Source organism: Oncorhynchus tshawytscha, unplaced genomic scaffold, assembly GCF_018296145.1.
Source record: "Oncorhynchus tshawytscha isolate Ot180627B unplaced genomic scaffold, Otsh_v2.0 Un_contig_2519_pilon_pilon, whole genome shotgun sequence".
Taxonomy (NCBI): domain Eukaryota; kingdom Metazoa; phylum Chordata; class Actinopteri; order Salmoniformes; family Salmonidae; genus Oncorhynchus; species Oncorhynchus tshawytscha.
In genome coordinates, this window is record NW_024608115.1 from 21,489 (window position 1) to 42,176 (window position 20,688).

A 20,688-nucleotide genomic window follows, 5' to 3' on the forward strand; every position below is an offset into this window, starting at 1 on the left:
TGGTAGCGCCTCCATGCTCTGGACACTACGCTGACAGACACAGCAAACCTTTTTGCCACAGCTCGCATTGATGTGTCATCCTGGATGAGCTGCACTACCTGAGCCACTTGTGTGGGTTGTAGACCCCGTCTCATGCTACCACTAGAGTGAAAGCACTACCAGCATTCAAAAGTGACCAAAACATCAGCCAGGAAGCATAGGAACTGAGAAGTGGTCTGTGGTCACCACCTGCAGAACCACTCCTTTATTGGGGGTGTCTTGCTAATTGCCTATAATTTCCACCTGTTGTCTATTCCATTTGCACAGCAGCATGTGAAATTTATTGTCAATCAGTGTTGCTTCCTAAGTGGACAGTTTGATTTCACAGAAGTGTGATTGACTTGGAGTTACATTGTGTTGTTTAAGTGTTCCCTTTATTTTTTTGAGCAGTGTATATAGCTAATTCGCAGTAATCCCAAAGAGAAGACACGGGATGATTTGCGTTTGAAGAAAGGCGCTCACCATGGTGCTGAACACGATGCACGTCCTCCACTTCGACGCACACGGTTGACATGGTTTCATAAATAATATAGTACACCTCCGTGTCCGCTTCCAGTAGGAGCGCTTTGCTTTAAATTTTTATTCGACTCTGCGGAAATGATCCCCCTAGGTGGCTATAGTTCTTGCCAGGAGCATCAGTATCAAACCTGCAAGTGCAAGGGAGTTAGACAAGGAGGGGGCGGTGAGTGTAGAGAAGAGAGACAGCAAACGAGAGAGAGCGGGGAAGGGAGATTAAGTTATTGCGGCGACGTGTCTAAAAGCTCTGCTTATTAAAAAAATAAAGCTTCTCATCTCGTGCCTTGACAAAAGGATTCTATAGGAACAAATAAAGAAGATGTATATCATTATGGAGAATACCCCTGAAATGGAATGTGTTGACCACGGCGAGGGGCTTCACTCGGACAGTGCCTATGGGTCATCTGCGGTGGACACGGATACAGAGGACTGCCTGACTCCCCTCGAGATCACTTTCCCCTATAACGAGGACCTAATGCACAAGGTGATTAGGCTATTGTTTCATAACTTCACTTAACTTAGGCTAACTTAAAATCACCAAAGCGGCTGAACTCACATAAGATGTGCTAAATTGGCCAATTCTACTGGGGTAGCCTATCTCTATATACAGAATCTACCTTTTAAATTGTACTCTTTTATAAATATATATTTTAATATTTAAGTGTGTCTCTGTAATAGTATAAAAGTAAACTTTTCTGTCTGCGTGAACAATGCCTTCATTATGTCACATGGGAGGTCCTACAAGCGTCAGCATTCTACTTGAGTGTATATTTCAGTTGTATGTGTAATGTAGAGCTAATAATATCAAAGTTGGACTATGTAGGTAAGCAATTTGGAATGGTTGCGCATTGCAGGGATATCTCAGTGTGGGTTGACTGCTTGTGGAGAACCCATTCCCTTTGCCAGCTTCCATGACTTCATTCATCTCTCTCACCTGAATCAGCACCTGTCAGGTTTCAGGGGCCCTGGACAGCCAGGCTGACAGCTGTACATGTCCAATGGGACAAAAAAAAGATAGAACTTTGTCCTCCAGGTTGCATCATGAAAATGTAACCTGACTATCACTTTCTAAAGTGGAATGTATGGTTGAACTGCTCCCCCTTTGTTTTTGTGAGCCACAGCAACACGCATACACCAGCAAGTGCCTACTCATAGGATGTATACTTTGTCATTATTGACTGCATTTTTATTTGTACTTCATGTGAGGACACTTGGAAATTGAAGGGATATGTATCAGGGTTGGGGTCAATCCCATTTACATTCCAGTCAATTCAGGAAGTACGCATAAATACAAATTCCAATTCTCTTCAATGCTTTTCCATGAGAAAAATGTGGTATTAGAATTGGAATTTGGTTTACTTTCTGAATTGACTGGAATTAAAATGAAATTGACCCCAACCCTGATATGTAAGCTTCCTGTACGTTCTCTGTTCCTTCCTGTGTGTAATCTCATAGCCTTGATAGAACATCTTCCTGTTAAAGACCAAGGCTGCTTTTTAGGACATTAGCACTGATGTCAAAGTTAAGTTATTCTAGAGAAATTTGCATCTTTAATGACTTTTTTTACCTCGGGAAATATGTGGGTGTGTGGAGGAAGTAGATGGGCGGAAATGTCATGAAAGAAATATGAGACTTGGGGCATGTTATTCCTTTACAGTTGGAGAACAAATTCCAAATTTTTAGGGCAAGTATTTAAATTCATAGAAAGTATATATTATTTATCCATAGGCATCGAGTGTTATGCTAATAATTTGATCATTCTATAACAACTCCATTCACCAAAGCAGCTTGATAAATCCAGCCCGCACGCCAACTGACTGAGAATACTCCAGTGTAGGAACAGAAAGTGCTTATGTTGAATGTTTCCATTTACCCTCTGTGTTACTTTCACAAACAATGCAGCGTAATGACTCTGGCGGTATGAGGACATCCCCAGAGGTAGATTCTCATTAACTGAAGGAAAACAACCTTTTGCTATATTAGAAAGAGAGAGATGTGCAGGGAGATGGGTGTTTCCTCTAGGTTGACAGAATCACATCGCCTTATAGTTTGATTTTGACTTAGTTAATTGTGAGACATCTGTGGGGGTTATTAGTCTGGGTACCAGTCTGTTTAGATATCATTCTACTCCTTGCCACTCCTGTCAGTTAAATAAAGGTTAAATAAAAAATAAAGTTTTGCCACAGAGACTGGCCTGTCAGCAATCTCAAGGTTCAATATGCAGCTGGAATTACGGCTGAGTTGCTCATTGGTTGTTGAAAGAAACGGAGTACACGGACAGGTACCCGGGTTAGGGGGTCATGCCTGATTAACTAAAACAACTCAGGGGGGAGTTGGTACTCTTACTACGAGAGCTTGTGTGTTGCTATGGTAAAAGCATCTCTACCCTGCCCCCTGTGGTAGGCTACACCCCCACTTCCTCTCCATTTTCCCCAAACACTCCCCACCCCCTGTTGCCCCCCCACATACAGACATTAAAGTTGGATGAGGATGACAATAAATAGTAATGTAGTTGGTTGACAGTGGGTTCTGTTTGCTCAGGCCTTCACACAGGGTACACCCACTGTGTGTGTTTGTGCTCCATGCGTCATCAGACGAAGCCGCAAGTCTGCGTCAGACTGTTGTTGGTGTTTGTGACCATGTATTCATGAATGCTATCCTGTCCTAAGCATCCACCCCCACAATTAACCTTAATAAAATATAAATAAAACAGGCAAATACAAAGAAATGTTATGGCACGTTATGTATTCCAAAGCTTTCTATAGGTGAATGTTAAAGTCACTTCAAAAGGTCAGTGTCTATTGGTTGATTTGAGATTTTAAATTGATCTGAGATTTTCAATCCCAGATTTGAAAAGGTCAACACTAATGTCAGCACTTATATCTAGTCCAGTCCCCAGACACTCTCCACTTTGTATTCTGTAGGAAAGGAAAGAGTTCATCTGGGTGAAGACTAGAAATAAACTATTTTAGCTAAATCTACCATATCTGGTGAGACAGTAATGAAGTAATGAACATTTTCTTTCTGATGCCTAAAAAATGAGAAAGTTGAGAAAGGGATGTGAGTGATTAGAGTGTTGGGGAGCTGAGTGGGCTGTGAGGCTCTATGAGCCAGCAGATAAGAGGCAGTGGGGCCGCCTGCTGGGAGGTGATAAATGTCAACAAAAGAGGCGAAGAGCGTCTGCTGACTGCTGCCACGGAGCCCCAGGCTAGCCACACAACGCCAGCCACCAACCTGATAACCATGGCAACATGGCCTTATTGATGCCCACGTGCAACGCTCCCCTCTCAAATCAACAGCAGATCCCCGTTGGGATGACGCATGACCCACAGCAATAGGAAATCATTCCTATCGTATAAGAGGACCCTTGACTAAGTGTTCTCTCTCTCTCTCTCTCTCTCTCTTTTGAGAATCAAAATTGTCAACGGTACAACAGTAACAACAATAACCAAGTCTCAAAATAACCATACATTCAACAATAACAGTAAGCATACAGTAGAGTACATGTGCAGGTTGATTGGTCTGTTAGACACTGTCCCTCAACTTATGGCAGGCAGCAATGTAGTGCGTTGCCAACCCACAGCTCTCTGCGTCCTCCCCCAACAGGACAGGTAGCCTACTCTCATCAGAGAGGTCTTTGAAACCTTGAATAAGGGTTTCAAATTTGGGGAAATGACACTATAATTGTTTTATATTTTTGACATTTTGTCAGGAAATGCAGCTCCGTCTCAGGTTCTGCTGTTGTGCAGTGGTTGCACAGCCTTTCCTCTACAGGGAGCCAGGTTTTCCTGTGTCTACCCTTCTCAATGGCAAGGCTGTGCTCACTGAGCCTGTACTTTGTCAAGGTTTTTCTAAGGTTTTGATCAGTAACCATGGTCAAATATTTAGCCACAGTGTACTGTCGATTTAGGGCCAGATAGCACCTGCATTTTGCTTTGTGTTTGTGCTTGTGTTTCCCAATAAGCAATATAGTTTTGTTTTGACTGTGTTGTAATTTGGTTTATCCTGAATAATTGGATGTTCTGGTCCTGAGACTTCAGTGTGTCAGTAGAACAGGTTTGTGAACTCAGCCCCAGGACCAGCTGGATGAGGGGACTCTTTTCTTTGCTCAGCTCTTGGCATTGCAGGGCTTGGTAATGATATGAGAGGGGGTCACTGTCTTTGAGATGTTTCCAAAACTTAATTGCTCTCTTTTGAGTTTTTATTATTAGTGAATATTGGCCTAATTCTGCCCTGCATGCATTGTTGGTAGTTTTCCTCTGGACATGTAGATAATCTTACAGAACTCTGCATGCAGGGTTTCAATTGGGTGTTTGTCCCATTTGATGAAATCTTGTTTTGCAAGTGGACCCCACACCTCGCTGCCATAAAGTGCAATTGGTTCAATGACATATTCAATTAGTTTTAGCCAAATTTTAATAGGTACTTTCTCTCTCAGTTCATTCACGGCCTCATTAAGGTGTCCAGTTGAGCTTGTTTTTAAACCTAAGTAATTGTAGTGTGTGCAGTACTCTATACATTTTGTACCAATTGAGAACTTTGGTTTTATTTCCCTGAGATCTGGATCTTCTCTGGAAAATCATTATTTTAGTCTTTTTGGGATTTACTGACAGGGCCCAGGTCTGGCAGTACTGCTAGCAGGTCCAGGCACTGCTGTAGGCCATGTGCTCTGGGGGACAGCAGGCATAGGTCATCTGCGAAGAGTAGGCATTTAACTTCTGAATTGTGGAGACTAACACCAGGGGCTGAGGATTTTTCTAGAATAGTGGCCAATTCGTTGATGTAAATATTGAAGAGTGCAGGGCTCAGATTGCAACCCTGACAAAGGCCCCGCCCCTGGTTCAAGAATTCTGTTCTTTTCTTGCCAATTTTAATGCTGGAAGTATTGCCAGTATACATCGATTTAATTATGTCATACGTTTTACTCCCTACACCACATTCAATAACTTTGTAGAACTGTATGCCAAATAGAATCAAATGCTTTTTGGAAGTCGATAAAGCAAGCGTATATTTTGGTTTTATTTTGGTGGACATGTTAATCTATCAGGGTGTGTAGGGTGTAAATATGATCAGTTGTGCGATGTTTTGGTATAAATCCAATTTGGCTTCTCTCTGTCTCTGTCTCTGTCTCTGTGTGTGTGTGTGTGTGTGTGTGTGTGTGTGTGTGTGTGTGTGTGTGTGTGTGTGTGTGTGTGTGTGTGTGTGTGTGCAGAGGTGCCTGGAGAAGTGGGTATACTCTAATTTTGCCAAACATTTCCCAAACGGCCTGGCCGGCAAAGGAAAGGCACCCTGTGTGAAAAATTCTATGAGAAACAGTGACATACACTCTGACTGACATAAAATGATCAATCCCATATTGGTCTTTCACAGTCAGGTACCCAATCTGTACTGTTCAAGTAGGCTAATAGTAGGCCTACCATTGAAAGATAAATGAGGATGTCAACCGAGTAAGACATTTAGATTTGTTTGTGTAGATACCCTTTAATTCAAGTGTGCAGGCACCTAGCACTGTTGTTTGGTTAATGGTGTTTCTGTAGCACATATAACACAAGATGGAGATTGCAAAACAAATGGCAATAATTGATGCAAATAATCATGATATCATTCTGATATCACTTTATATTATGAGGCATGTCTTACCTTGCTTCAAAGTAGCCTATATAGCCAAAATCCCACCATAGAAACCTGGAGGTAATTATTTTCTAAAGACTTCCTCTTATGCATACATATTGGTTTTACTTTATGCTTTCTTTCATTGTCTAGCAGCCAAAGGTATTATCCTAGTCATATTAGCAACCCATGATAGTTGTTACATCTTTAGATCTCCCCTCTTTCTAAATATAGGCCTACCGCCGTGTGCACATTGCTGCGCCTAAAATGTAAAGAAATAATAGTTTATCAACATTTTAAGCAAAACATTCAGATCTGTTCCATCAGACCTATTTATTGATACAGCATATACCTCCACTACACTACTTTGATATGCATCATGGGGATTAAGAAGGGAGTGTACACAAGACCCACTGAAAAATAAGTGCGTATACTCTCTACTACACCACTGTGTGTGTGTGTGTGTCCTGCTGATGTGTGTTTGTCTGTGCTATGTGTCATTGTGCAAGAGGTTTTTCAGTTGAGTGGGCAAGGAGAGATCTCTTAATGCTCCCTTTGGGGCACAGAGAGCATCGTCTTGAATCCAAGTAGCCATGGCTGACATGATGCTCAGGCTGCAGCTGCCTTATATCCCTGGTACATTCAGACTCATCCACTGCCATTTCCCTCCTCCCACCGGGTATTTACCCAACTGACCTTCATAGCATCACATTATATTACACACATTACATGGCATCAGGCAAGAGCATGTTCCGCACTGTAAGCAACAGATGCACATATATACAGTAGGGTACGCTACACCCACTCATGGTACAGGCCTATAGATGAGCAGTGTGCTGTGCTGTTCTGTACTGTACACTCTTAGAAAAAAAGGTGCTATCTTTTTGGTTCCATGTAGGACCCTTTCCATGGAGGGTTCTACATGGAACCCAAAATGGTTCTTCTTTGAACCAAAAAGGGTTCTCCCTGGAACCAAAAAGGGTTATGCTATGGGGGCAGCCGAAGAACCCTGTTTTATAAGAGTGCACTATGCTGTTCTGTGTAGTGTTGTGCTGTTCTGTGTAGTGCTGTGGTGTGTAGTGCTGTGCTGTTCTGTGTAGTGCTGTGGTGTGTAGTGCTGTGCTGTGCTGTGCTGTGCCTTTCTGTGTAGTGCATGTGAGTGCTGTGCTGTGCTGTGTAAAAATGTGTGTGCTGTGCTGTGTAGTGTTGTGTTGTGCTGTCTGTGTAGTGTTGTGCTGTGTGTCTTGTGTAAGTGCTGTGCTGTGTAGTGCTGTGTTGTGCTGTGCTGTGTAGTGTTGTGCTGTGGTGTGTAGTGCTGTGTAGTGCTGTGGTGTGCTGTGTTGTGCTGTGCTGTGCTGTGTTGTGCTGTGTAGTGCTGTGCTGTGTAGTGGTGTGATGTGGCTAACCTGCTCTCTGTTCTTCTTGCTATCCACAGACCATCATGGTGGGAGACAGCGGTGTGGGGAAGACCTCTCTGCTGGTCCAGTATGACCAAGGCAAGTTCATACCCGGCTCCTTCTCTGCCACTGTGGGCATCGGCTTCACGGTGAGTCTCTGCGTTATTGTCTGCCATGAGCCATAGGGGACAAGTGACCATGAAGGACCAGATCACTTTGTTACTGGGATTGATGGGACAACAAGTGTCTTCCCTTCCAGGGTCCCTAAATGCTGTTTTCTGAGGTGCCAATCATCTTCCTCTTTCTGCAATCATAATGATCTTTAGCACACAGTTGAGTGTTGCTAGAAAGCAGGTGTATGATTACAGTTAATGTTGCACCAGTTGGTCTGTTCCCTGATGGATAGCTGTGTTTCACAGATGTATCACTCACTGTTGTGAATGTGAACTGGAGTGATTGATTGTCTGCATATACAGTCTACATTATCACTGTGGTGATGTATGGTGGGCTTCCATTCACAGAGAAAATTAATGAAAGAAAGAAAGAGACTGTAAAATATATAAAGCTCAGGGTGATGCTATTTTCAGAAATAGACCTGACTGTTTTGTGATGTGACAGACAGTGATGACAAAGGCTTTGTTTGTCTGAAGGCATATAAGCCACACAAAAGCAATGCAGAAAACGGACACACAAAGCTGCTTACTTTGGAGACATGAAAAATGCTTTGTCATACAGTAAGAGGTTGTGACGAAAATGCAGTGGGAATAAAAAGGTTTGGTGGCACTTGCAGAAACCTTTGTGGTACTAGGTGGATAGAACATGAACCAAGGTTCTCCAGTCTTTCTGTCTGCCTGTTTGTCTGTCTGTCTGAGATGCAACTGTCTGTAATGGAGCTAGAGAGAGATACCCCACAAACATCTCTTTTTCTCGTCTCTCTCTTTTGAACACTGGGGGGAGACAAACTCTTAGTCAAAGATTTAGCTGGTCCCCATCCACATGATCATACATGGCTTGGCAATTAGAAGAACATTTTTGACATTATGTCATGTCAATTAAGTGAAATAAAATGAGATTCTCATATGAACACTGTCTGTTTATAGTGTATTTCCTCAAGGCTACAAACATCCTTTGAAAATTAGACATTGGTGAGGAAAGACCACCTACCTGACATGTTGTGGATTAAATTGTAGGAATTTTCAGAATTCTGAAATCACTGGAATATAATTAATTTAGGATTGAAACTGAAAAGTGTATTTTTCATTGGCAACACGTTGACAGCCGTTTAAGTTGTTTTTATTTTATTTTTTTCGTTCGCTGAACTCCTCCTCTTTCATGATCAACGAGTTCAGTACCACCTGTGACTAATAACTCGTGCCATCACTGCCTGTTGCGTCCGTGGCTCGGTTAAAGACCTAGTTGTTTTCATTTATGAAAATGACAAAACACGGCCTCATTTCATAGGCCTAAATAGCATTATCTTCATTGGACAAATGACAACGTCGTTTCATCTGCCAACGCGTAAAGAATGATGCGGATCCGTTCCAACGTTCTGCATAAATGAGAAATGTTTCCGCATATTGATCATATTTTTCTCCACGAATGTAGCCACGTTCTAAAGAGAATCCCTCTTTAAGTTTTAACCACGACTCTATGATTGGCATTAGTTGATTCAGCGTCAATAAATTGTTCTTAGAAAGCGCTGGGTGGTTTTGGACAACGCTAAATGACTGCCGATGGACTCATTGCTCGTGTTAACTGGTTTTGAGTCACTGGCATCTCGGGAGGAACATCGCGCGGCGCGCTGACAGATCTCGGTGATACTGTGGTGATAGTCATTGCGATGTCCACAAAGAAGGCATCGTTGAAGGATAAAGAGACTAAAAACGGAACATCAAAATATGTGTTGGAGAGATGCGCCTCGGTTTGCGAGTATTTTGATATTGCCTTCAAGGTCTGTATTAGGCTTTTCTTATTATTGGGATATATATTATTAGGCTATGTTTATTATGTGCTTATAACAGTATTATGCTTATGATCATGTTATGGCGCTGCCTGCTGGTATTAATATTGACTAGCCTAATTGAGAAGCTTCACTGGTGGTACAGGTGTCCATCTCTCAAACAAATGAAGGAAAATCTATTAAAATACAGTAGCCTGCCTACTCTGCACACCAGTACACTCTTATAAAAAAAGGGTTTGCTTATCGCCAAAGAATAACCCCTTTGGTTCCAGGTGAAAACCTTTTTTTGTTCCAGGTAGAACCATTTTGGGTTCCATGTAGAACCCTCTGTGGAAAAGGTTCTAAACTCAGCAAAAAAATAAACGACCTCTCACTGTCAACTGCATTTATTTTCAGCAAACTTAACATGTGTAAATATTTGTTTGAATATAAGAATCAACAACTGAGACAAACTGAACAAGTTCCACTGACCTGTGACTAACAGAAATGGAATTATGTGTCCCTGAACAAAGTGGGTGTCAAAATCAAAGGTAACAGTCAGTATCTGGTGTGGCCACCAGCTGCATTAAGTACCGCAGTGTATCTCCTCCTCATGGACTGCACCTGATTTGGCAGTTCTTGAGATGTTACCCCACTCTTCCACCAAGGCACCTCGAAGTTCCCAGACATTTCTGGGGGGAATGGCCCTAGCCCTCACCCTCCGATCCAACAGGTTCCAGACGTGCTCAATGGGATTGAGATCCGGGCTCTCTGCTGGCCATAGTAGAACACTGACATTCCTATCTTGCAGGAAATTACGCACAGAACAAGCAGTATGGCTGGTGGCATTGTCATGCCGGGGGTCATGTCAGGATGAGCCTGCAGGAAGGGTACCACATGAGGGAGGAGGATGTCTTCCCTGAAACACACAGCATTGAGATTGCCTGCAATGAAAACAAGCTCAGTCTGAAGATGCTGTGACACACCGCCCCAGACCATGATGGACCCTCCACCTCCAAATCGATCCCGCTCCAGAGTACAGGCCTCGGTGTAATGCTCATTCCTTCGACGTTAAACGTGAATCCGACCATCACCCCTGGTGAGACAAAACCACAACTCGTCAGTGAAGCACTTTTTGCCAGTCCTGTCTGGTCCAGCGATGGTGGGTTTGTGCCCAAGGAGACTTTGTTGCCAGTGATGTCTGGTGAGGACCTGCCTTACAACAGGCCTACAAGCCCTCAGTCCAGCCTCTCTAAGCCTATTGGGGACAGTCTGTGCACTGATGGAGGGATTTTGCATTCCTGGTGTAACTCGGGCAGTTGTTGTTGCCATCCTTTACCTGTCCAGCAGGTGTGATGTTCAGATGTACCGATCCTGTGCAGGTGTTGTTACACAGGTCTGCCACTGGCAGACCATCAGCTGTCCACCCTGTCTCCCTGTAGCTCCGTCTTAGGCGTCTCACAGTACAGACATTGCAATTACATTGCCCTGGCCTCATCTGCAGTCCTCATGCCTCCTTGCAGCATGCCTAAGGCACGTTCACGCAGATGAGCAGGGACCCTGAGCATCTTTCTTTTGGTGATTTTCAGAGTCAGTAGGAAGGCCTCTTTAGTGTCCTAAGTTTTCATAACTGTGACCTTAATTGCTTGCCGTCTGTAAGCTGTTAGTGTCTTAACGACTGTTCCACAGGTGCATGGTCATTAATTGTTTATGGTTAATTGAACAAGCATGGGAAACAGTGTTTAAACCCTTTACAATGAAGATCTGCAAAGTTATTTGGATTTTTACTAATTATTTTTGAAAGACAGGGTCCTGAAAAAGTTTACATGGAACCCAAAACGGGTCTACCTGGAACCAACAAGGTTTCTTCATAGGATTCTCCAATCGGGACAGCCAAAGAACCCTTTTAGGTTCTAGATAGCACCTTTTTTTTAAGAGGATGGCCCTTTTGTGAATTTTCCCCTTAATGTAGCACAATATACCACTATGGAATAAGAACAGCTGTTATCATTGTGGCAAGCTTCTATTCTGTTTACATTACTCTTAATTACCACACCAGTATCAATTATGTGCCTTGCCACACACCAGTGCACCCCTATTTCACCCCTCCCTTATGGATAATGTCAGTGGTGGAAAAAGTACTCAACAGTCATACTTGAGTAAAAGTAAAGATACCTTAATAGAAAATGACTCAAGTAAAAGTGAAAGTCACTCAGTAAAATACTTCTTAAGTAAAAGTCTAAAAGTATTTGGTTTTAAATATACTTAAGTACATTTGAGCAATTCCATTTACTTTTGATTCTTAAGTATCAAAAGTAAAAGTATAAACCAGAGGGAGGACACAATTAAATGTTTTTATTTTTTATTGACGGATAGCCAGGGGCGCACTCCAACACTCAGATATAATTTACAAATGAAGCATTTGTGTTTAGTGAGTCGTACAGATCAGATACAGTAGGGATGACCAGGGATGTTCTCTTGATAAGTGTGTGAATTGGACCATTTACCTATCAAAATGTAACGAGTACTTTTGGGTGTTGGAAAATGTATGGAGTAAAAAGTACATTATTTTCTTTAGGAATGTAGTGAAGTAAAAATTGGCAAAAATATAAATAGTAAAGTGAAGTACAGATACCCCAGAAAATGACTTAAGTAGTACTTTACACAACTGGATAATGTATCCAATGTGACACTGGTTAATTTGATATGAATCACTCTATTCAGTCCTCCCATTCTTAGTGATATCTAAATATTGGCTCAAGGAAGAATGTAGCACTTGTTAATACAGGTTAACTGCATACCACGTAATAGTACATTTCTCTGCAAATCTTAGGGGAAAAGTCCATGTTATTGTATTTAAAATGTAATTACAGTAAAGGTGCATATTGTTACATTGTACTTTTAATCATGAGCGTTTGGGGATTGATCAGAATCAGGAGTGGTTAATGGACTAGACCAAGCAGAAGTACAACAGGTCATTCACATAGTCAAGTAGTTTCACATCAGTCCCATGATGGTTTGTGCAAATATGATCTCTCATACATATCCACTCAGCTGTTTTACTGCAGAACACTACTCATGTTGAAATTAATAAGGGTAAGTCCCACACATCAACCACATCATTTAGTCTACAACCTTATAAAGATGAAATCAACGGATGGATAAAATATCCAAACTAAACCAGGCGCCCGATAAATAACCAGGAAGTTCAGATGAGGCTAAAACAACAAGAACATTTTGCAGTAGGATCATGAGTCAGTGCTTTGACACTTAACAACACTAGTCATCATGATGTCGTGAAATTCTAGTTTTATAATTTTCACTTCTGATGGATGCACAGCATCATGAAATAATCAACAGATGACTTTCAGAAAGTCATTTGCATATGAACCAGTTGAACTCTACGATCCATCTCTTAACACCAAACATTGTTCAGTGAAAGCTTGTTTGGAGTTATTACCATTCTTCTGGTCATGTGAGGGTTGATGTCAGTGTGTTGGGCCCAGGTATGACCCCTAATCCTTCTCTCTGACGCCTCTCTAGGTGATGCTGCTGGGAGACTCTGCGGTGGGGAAGACGTGTGTGCTGGTGCGCTTTAAAGACGGGGCCTTTTTGGGAGGCAACTTCATAGCCACCGTGGGAATAGACTTTAGGGTGAGAGAGATGTCAGTAGACTCAGTGGGGTCAACTCCGGGTTGGAAGGTTCTTTGTGTCTATACATTCATAATGTATACATTATGTCTGCTGTTTTTCTGTTCTTTCTCATTTCTAAATGGTCTATTTACAAGATAAACGCTAGAATGTTGAAGAATCCATACATAAAATATTTTCCCATCCTATTTCAGTTAAATCTGTAAATCCAATAACCACTTTAAAGTGTTTTCATGCAGTGATGGCTCAAAATGTACAAACCCTTTCACAAATCAGTCAAGTCCATAGAGTACTTCTGCTACTGTGCTGCATATGGCTCCAGAATCATTGTTTTCAGCCTGGAGCTGTACTTTATGTTACCCCCACAAACGATGCTCTGTCACAAGCAGCTCTCATGTGGTGGACAGATTTCCATAGCTACCAACCAGCTGCTGGAGAGACAGAGAGAAAAAGATAGAGAAAATGAGTGAGAGATGGAAAAAAAGAGAGAATATGGACAGAAAGAAAGACTCTTGCACCAGTGGATTTGGTCCTGCTCCCCCTCCAAAGAAAACACTCTATCTAATGGCTGGTAAAAAGGCGGTTTTGGAGGAAATGATGTTGCATTAAGGCAGATTACTGTATTACCACTCAGTGTTGATGGTGTAGACATTAGGACTGCCTGGGATGGGAGTACAACATGGATAGGGATGTGTGGAGCGAATTTTATCCATGCTTGTGCAACAGGTAATAACTATTCATGAGATTCATAAATAAGTGCATTATAACAATGAGTTGTGTGTAATGACCACCCACAGCTACTTGCATTGCATCTGTATTGAACAGAAGATTATAAAGCGAGATAATTTTGAGACTGATACATGATCCGTCAATATGTTCCTTGCTGAGCCTCCAGCTATACCAGTCAATACCCTGTGTGGATGGGAAGACTGCTGTGACTAGCTCTAACGTGGCAGGGCTATTTTGGCCCTGCTTCCTTGTAGCAGTTACTCAGCATGCGGGCTTGTCAACGCGGCTTGTCAATCTGCGTAATAATTGGAGGGAAAAATGGAAACCCATGGCAACTAATGCAGGGGTTGGACCATGTCCGTTCGGCCAAGGTGGAAGTCTCAATGGGTGGTGACTCCCATTGAGAGGGGCCATTTTAGAAGATTGGACTCACTTCAGAGAAAGTGTATGTCTGTCACAGTGTGCTCACAGGAAAGGCAGGGGCTGACTGTACCCGGGTACTGATAGTGGAGTAATGAGGTTAGCTTAGAGGAAGTGATGTACCAGTTGAATCGTTCACTTCCTTCATTTCAACATTGTTGCTTGTGTCATGTTTTCACTTAGTGACTTTCCTCCTGTTTTCCCCTGAAATACAAAAGGAAGTTTAAAAGGCCAGGTTGAGGTTAACTGGTTCAGTTACCTGCATGATAATGACACCTACACAGCAGACTGACCTTACAACAAGCTGTTATTGGTTGACCTTTAGAATGTGTATCATTGGTTTGTTCGTGAGTGTATGTGTGGGTGGGTGTATGTATGTATTTGGGACTTAGTTTGAAGGGACACATCATTTCACATGACTTAGGCATCTTATTCCTTCTCAATTTTCCATTTTCTTTCTTTACTCTCTCGAAGAGCATTTTTCACAAGATATGTTTTTCACTTGGAAGCATCTTATTAAGCATCTTCTTTTTCACTAATCCATAACTGTAGCGAATATTCTTTTTTTCATTCATGACTATTTTAGAATCCTGCCTATACAGGAAATCACAGGAAATTAGCGGGGAAGTGGGTTGTTATTTTGCCAGTCTTCGTTCTCACTATTGTGCAATTAAGTCTAATTCCAGAACCTCTGTAGTGTGGGTGTAGCAATTGGCTTTCTTTGCCGGCCTCTGAAGCTCCTCTTAGTTTTCATGTTGTCTGTATGAGTCTATATAGCAGTGGCGATTTTTAGCATGGAAATCTTGGTGCCTCCCCCCCAGAAAAGTGGGATGCATGCCATCAAAGCCCCAACACAACACTAAACAATACATGAATTGCACTATAACAGTGACAAACGGTGCCCACAAACTGTTAGGTCCTACGTAAAGCTGTCCCAACATCTTACCACTGCTAAACCTGGCTTTCAGCGGAGCCTTGTCTGGCAGCGAAACACTTCATTCAGCCTCATTTACTGCCTTTTAAAAAACATAGCTGACATGGCAGACTTGCTTAAACAAATGTGGTTTCTACTGACAAATGAGATGTATAAACTATGGCATAAGGGGACGACAAGCGGATAAGAGGCAATCCATAATTCCGACTAAGATGTTAATGGGCAGCCCACGACAGACGTAGTCAACATAACTATTTGTTCAGCACTTTTGAAATGTATAGCGACAGAATTCAGAACATGGGCCGTTCTTACAGTGTACTCCCTGTACAAATCAGAACCTGTCACGACTTCTACCGAAGGTGGCTCCTCTCCCTGTTCGGGCGGCGGTCGGAGTCGCCGGTCTACTAGCCATCACCGATCCCTTTTTCCTTTTCTGTTTGTTTTGTCTTTGGTTCTTTTTCACACCTGGTTTCATTTGATTTCATTTCTGTGTGTATAATTGTAACCTGTTGTCTGCCTAAGTTTGTGCGGGATTAGTCGTTTATTGTGAGGTGCTCGGTTAGGTATTACCGTTATTTGTTTTCACGGGTTCTGAAGTAAATGTGTCGGAACTTTGTTTGTTCCTCCGTGCGCTTTGTACGGGTTTTCTGTTGTTGAGGGCGTTGTACCTTTTGATTGTGCCATTCCTGTGTTGGTGGACTCTCCTATTAAAACACTCTTCTCAGACATCCCTGCTGTCCTGCGCCTGACTCCTACACCTACCACCTAGACGCACGTTGTCACAGAACCGTAGGATTAAAAAAAGGGGACATATAAACAGACAATGAAAGCTTTTACAATATTCGATGATTACAGTTCTCCAAAACTGGTTATAGGCTATATGTGCACCACCAAGTTAGAACAGTAGGTGAAATTAAGAGGTGAAGTAGACCAAATTATTAGGGTGAGGCACATTGAATGTCATTTGGGTGAAAGCTGTACAAAACAGTAGTCAAACAAGCATTGAGCCAAATAAAGCACTGAGCTATAGGCTGAAACGACCAACGTTTTATGGCTGCCTGTTTATTTGCAGATTTATTAACTCAATGATATATATATATATTTTTTTTTTACATTGTTTGCAAACTGATATGTGACACATTAATGTCAAAATAACATGTAAAACAGGCAAGCCCACCCAAAAACAAAATATATATATTTATTTATTTTATTTTTCTTAAAAAAGGTTGGGGCTCACAGGCCCACCTGCCCTAAATGACGGGTTGCCACTGCTATACAGCATGCTGTGCCATTTCCGGTCTGTTTGTTTGTTCTTTAGAATATTCTTGCTTTCTGAAGCTTCTTAATATTTAAATACCTGTGATGTGTTTTGTCTGAGTCTATCTATTATGCAAAAAGACCCCCATAGACAGTCCTGTGGTTAACTGTTTCCTCTCCTCATCAGAATAAAGTTGTGACGGTGGACAACGCGAAGGTCAAACTCCAGGTGAGAGAGCAGGGACCTCTACACCCAACATTGATGCCACTATTCCTGTGATCTTATCCCTACCAGTCTAATTCATTCAACCACAGTCAGTATCATAATATTACACAGTGGGCAGTGGCGTATGTGGTCAACACGCAAGTGTCCCTATGTAACCACAGCGTATCAATTGCAAATATGTTATCATATCCTGTTCTATTGACAATTCTGGCTGAGCGGTGCCAAACATTTAAATGCCTTTGGTGGGTTTTGTCTGAGCAGCACACCACACTGCATCCCATTGCTGGCTTGCCTCTGAAGCTAAGCAGGGTTAAGCAGGGTTGGTCCTGGTTGGTACCTGGATGGGAGACCAGATGCTGCTGGAAGTGGTGTTGGAGGGCCAGTAGGAGGCACTCTTTCCTATGGTCTAAAATAATATATCCAATTGCCCCAGGGTAGTGATTGGGGACATTGCCCTGTGTAGGGTGCCGTCTTTCGGATGGGATGTTGAACAGGTGTCCTGACTCAGTGGTCACTAAATATCACATGCCACTTATCGTAAGATTAGGGATATTAACCTCGGTATCCTGGTTAAATTCTCAATCTGGCTGTCATACCATCATGGCTACCTAATCATCCCCAGCTTCCAATTGGTTCATTCATCCCCCTCCTCTTCCCTGTAACTATTCCCCAGGTCATTTCTGTAAATGAGAATGTGTTCTCAATCAACTTACCTGGTAAAAAATAAATAAGCCACGTGACTATTCTAATGTATTACACTGTAAAATATATTGATCATTAATTTCACGTATTTCCCATTATGACGTGCATACCATTGCATGCTCATTGGTTGCTGCTGGTTGGGATATTGTCCTGTTTTCCAGGTTTATTATATTGTTATAATTAATTTTTTCACCTCTTTCTCCCAGATCTGGGATACTGCAGGACAGGAGAGATTCCGCAGTGTCACGCACGCCTACTACAGAGACGCACAGGGTAATCTCTGCTCTATTAAAACACTTCCTGGTTGTGTGTGTGGTAGAATGCTAAGAACACGTGGCTGTGTGAGACTCTCTGCCTTTCTCTTCTCAGCCCTCCTCCTGCTCTATGACATCACCAGCAAGTCATCCTTTGACAACATCAGGGTGAGAAACATATCATGTCACTCTTCACTCCTCCTTATCTCCTCACGTCTTCTCATAAGCCCCCTTTTAGAGGAAGAACCCAGAATTCATTTTACATGCCAAGTAATATATGGCCTCCACATTACATTACTGAAGTGAACTCCACAATGACATTTCATGACATTTCCAAGAAGCCATTTTTAAAAGTTTTTGAAGGTTTGGGGATAAGGGGAAGTGCAGAATGGCAGAATGGAGAATAGTAACCAAAGCAGCAGAGCAGAGAAATTGATTCTGTTTTTGTAGAGAGGGTCTCCTTTAGCGCTGGCATTTTTACTGACTAATCTCCTTTTTAATCTCTCCCCCCCCCTCCCATATAGGCCTGGCTGACTGAAATTCATGAGTATGCTCAGAAGGATGTGGTCATCATGTTGCTTGGCAACAAGGTGTGAGCTATACATCCTTTTGGTTTTGTATCAAGAGAAGTCGTCATACCAGAAGTAACAATAAGAACACAACACACACAGAAACATATTTGTCTCTGCTATTGACTTTGTAGCCTAATTACACACACCCACACACACAGTGTCTCAGCCTCAGAGTTTATATTGAAGCTGAATTTTTTAATTTCACCTTTATTTAACCAGGTAGGCAAGTTGAGAACAAGTTGTCATTTACAATTGCGACCTGGCCAAGATAAAGCAAAGCAGGTTGACACGTGAATACATGTGTTGTGATGATTTCAAATAGAACTGGTGGCATCTCCAGTTCAGCAGCACCCATAGATTATGTGCCCCCTCTGGTGGTGCTACTACAGAGACACTGGGTCATTGCTGTCACGTTCCCCAGACATAATTTATTCCCAGAGCTGGGGAGAGCAGCAAGACAGGGAACATTTCTCTCTCTGAGCAATGTTTGTCCTGTGGTCAGAGACTCAGAGGCAGCCTGGAGAATGCCCTGGGAACTGCTGTGGCTTGTGTGGGCTGATGTAGTGGTGCCTCTGGATCTAATGGACTAGTTGTGTCCATGACTCTCCTCTGCTCTGTCCAAACAGACGGACATGGCCGGAGAGAGGGTCATCAAGCGTGAGGAGGGAGAGAAGCTGGCCAAGGTAAGAGAAAAGGCCCACTTAAAGGTTTGCTCCACTCTCCTACCACAAAACACCAAGTAGCCTCTTCAAAAGCAACTGCACAGCACTGTGAAATGAAAACAAGCTTGAAATATTGATTTATATACTGTACTTGTGAACTGATGTTCCCTCAAGTGTTGGAGAGCTGTATCACTGAGTGTTTGGTAGTGAGTTCATTCATATGATGAATGTGGTGTACTTGAGTAGTGCCATTAAAAGCCCTGGATGCTTTTCAGGAATATGGAGTCCCTTTCATGGAGACCAGTGCCAAGACTGGAGTCAACGTAGAGCTGGCCTTCCTGGCTGTAGCAAAGTAAGTCACGACTCATGTTATTTCTAAATGAAAGTTGCACTGTATGTGAAAGGGCAAAGACATATTGCCCAATAATGTTCCTCATCTCTCTCTCTTACCCTTATGTTTCAATTTCTCTGCTCTGCACTGCTCCATCCCACACACTCTCCTCTCTCTCTCTCTCTCTCTCTCTCGTTCTCTCTCTCGCTCTGTCAGGGAGTTGAAGCACAGAGCTGCCCAGCAGCCCAACGAGCCCAAGTTCCAGATCCATGAATACATTGCGTCTGAGAAGCAGAAGTCTGGCTGCTGTGGTGGCTACATGTAGCTGAACCTCTCACCAACTGTTACACCACACCAGGCCACAGTGAGAGAGGAGCGAGAGAGATACAAACATCTATGGAGGGAGAGAGAGAGGGAGGGAGGGAAATAAAGAGAGAGAGACAGAGCAGTAGAGAGACAGTCCCCCTAAAATAGCATCATCCGATAGAGTAGTCAAAAAGAGCAGAGCAACCACATTGTGAAAAAGAGAGCACCTGGTCTGCTCACCACCTACTTGGAAAGCCTATGGCAACTATACAACCCTTATTCTGCCCCTATTATCAGGAGAAAAACCATGTCAGTGTTTTCAGTTGGATAGAAATCCTTTAGCAGTGTATTTAAAATGTGAATTTATATTTGAAACATGCTCAGATCATTTAGTTAATGTGTATCACATGCTGCACAGCCTGTCAGCCTTACTCATTATTGCCATAAGGAAGGATTGGAAATCCAAATGGAATTTCTTGCCCCAATATTGCCATATTTACAAAGAAATGAAGAAATTATCTGATCACTTTATGTAAAGATGTTAGCTGGAATAAAATACAGATTTTTGGGGGGCTCACGGCTTCATATGTTTCACCACATTCTATTCAGGACTAAATGCCATTATACATGTTGTATGAGGAGTACCCTCTACTACTGTGGTGTCATACACAGCGTGTCCCAGATGCGGCCTCTTCCGGCGAAAAATATGTCTAATGACAGTCATTTTGTAATTATACTCCAAATTAAAAGTATTTTCTGAAATGTTGTGGTCAAATGTTAATTGAGGTGGTGGTCAGAAGTTCCAGCATGAGTTTTGATTTGCTTTTAAATGTGCCATCCACCATGTGCCATCCCCAATGAGAGCACTCCCTCAGACACTGTTGTTGTGGAGCCTCTATCAGTTATCATTAATGGACATGTTATTGTTGTGTCTCTACTGTACATGGGTTGTTCATGGGTTGCATTGTGTAAAATGTTCCTTTGTATTTGGTTCATTATGAATGTTTGCTTATTGAATTTGCTTGATGTCACAATTATTGTCACTCTATGGAGGTGTCACAGTGATCACAAAGTGCCATGGAAAAGTGCTTTGTTATCGTACAGTATATAAAAACTATTTTTTGTAATGAAGATGGTGGTGTT

General features: G+C 42.3%; 1 protein-coding gene across 2 annotated transcripts; it reads left to right on the forward strand.

Moving 5' to 3' along the window:
- The first annotated feature begins 760 nt into the window (after positions 1–760).
- Positions 761–20,676, forward strand: LOC112235010 (ras-related protein Rab-37-like). 2 transcript variants are annotated; one of them, XM_042312881.1, is made up of 9 exons: positions 761–1,039; positions 7,601–7,711; positions 16,680–16,721; positions 17,627–17,693; positions 17,790–17,842; positions 18,199–18,264; positions 18,873–18,929; positions 19,184–19,260; positions 19,456–20,676. In XM_042312881.1, the coding sequence occupies exons 1-9, from the start codon at positions 875–877 to the stop codon at positions 19,562–19,564; spliced, it is 747 nt and encodes a 248-aa protein (XP_042168815.1). In that variant the 5' UTR covers positions 761–874; the 3' UTR covers positions 19,565–20,676. The 2 variants fall into 2 exon arrangements, with proteins under 2 accessions (XP_042168815.1, XP_024259161.1); XM_024403393.2 differs by lacking the exons at positions 761–1,039; positions 7,601–7,711 and adding exons at positions 8,907–9,513; positions 13,045–13,155.
- The last annotated feature ends 12 nt before the right edge of the window (positions 20,677–20,688 follow it).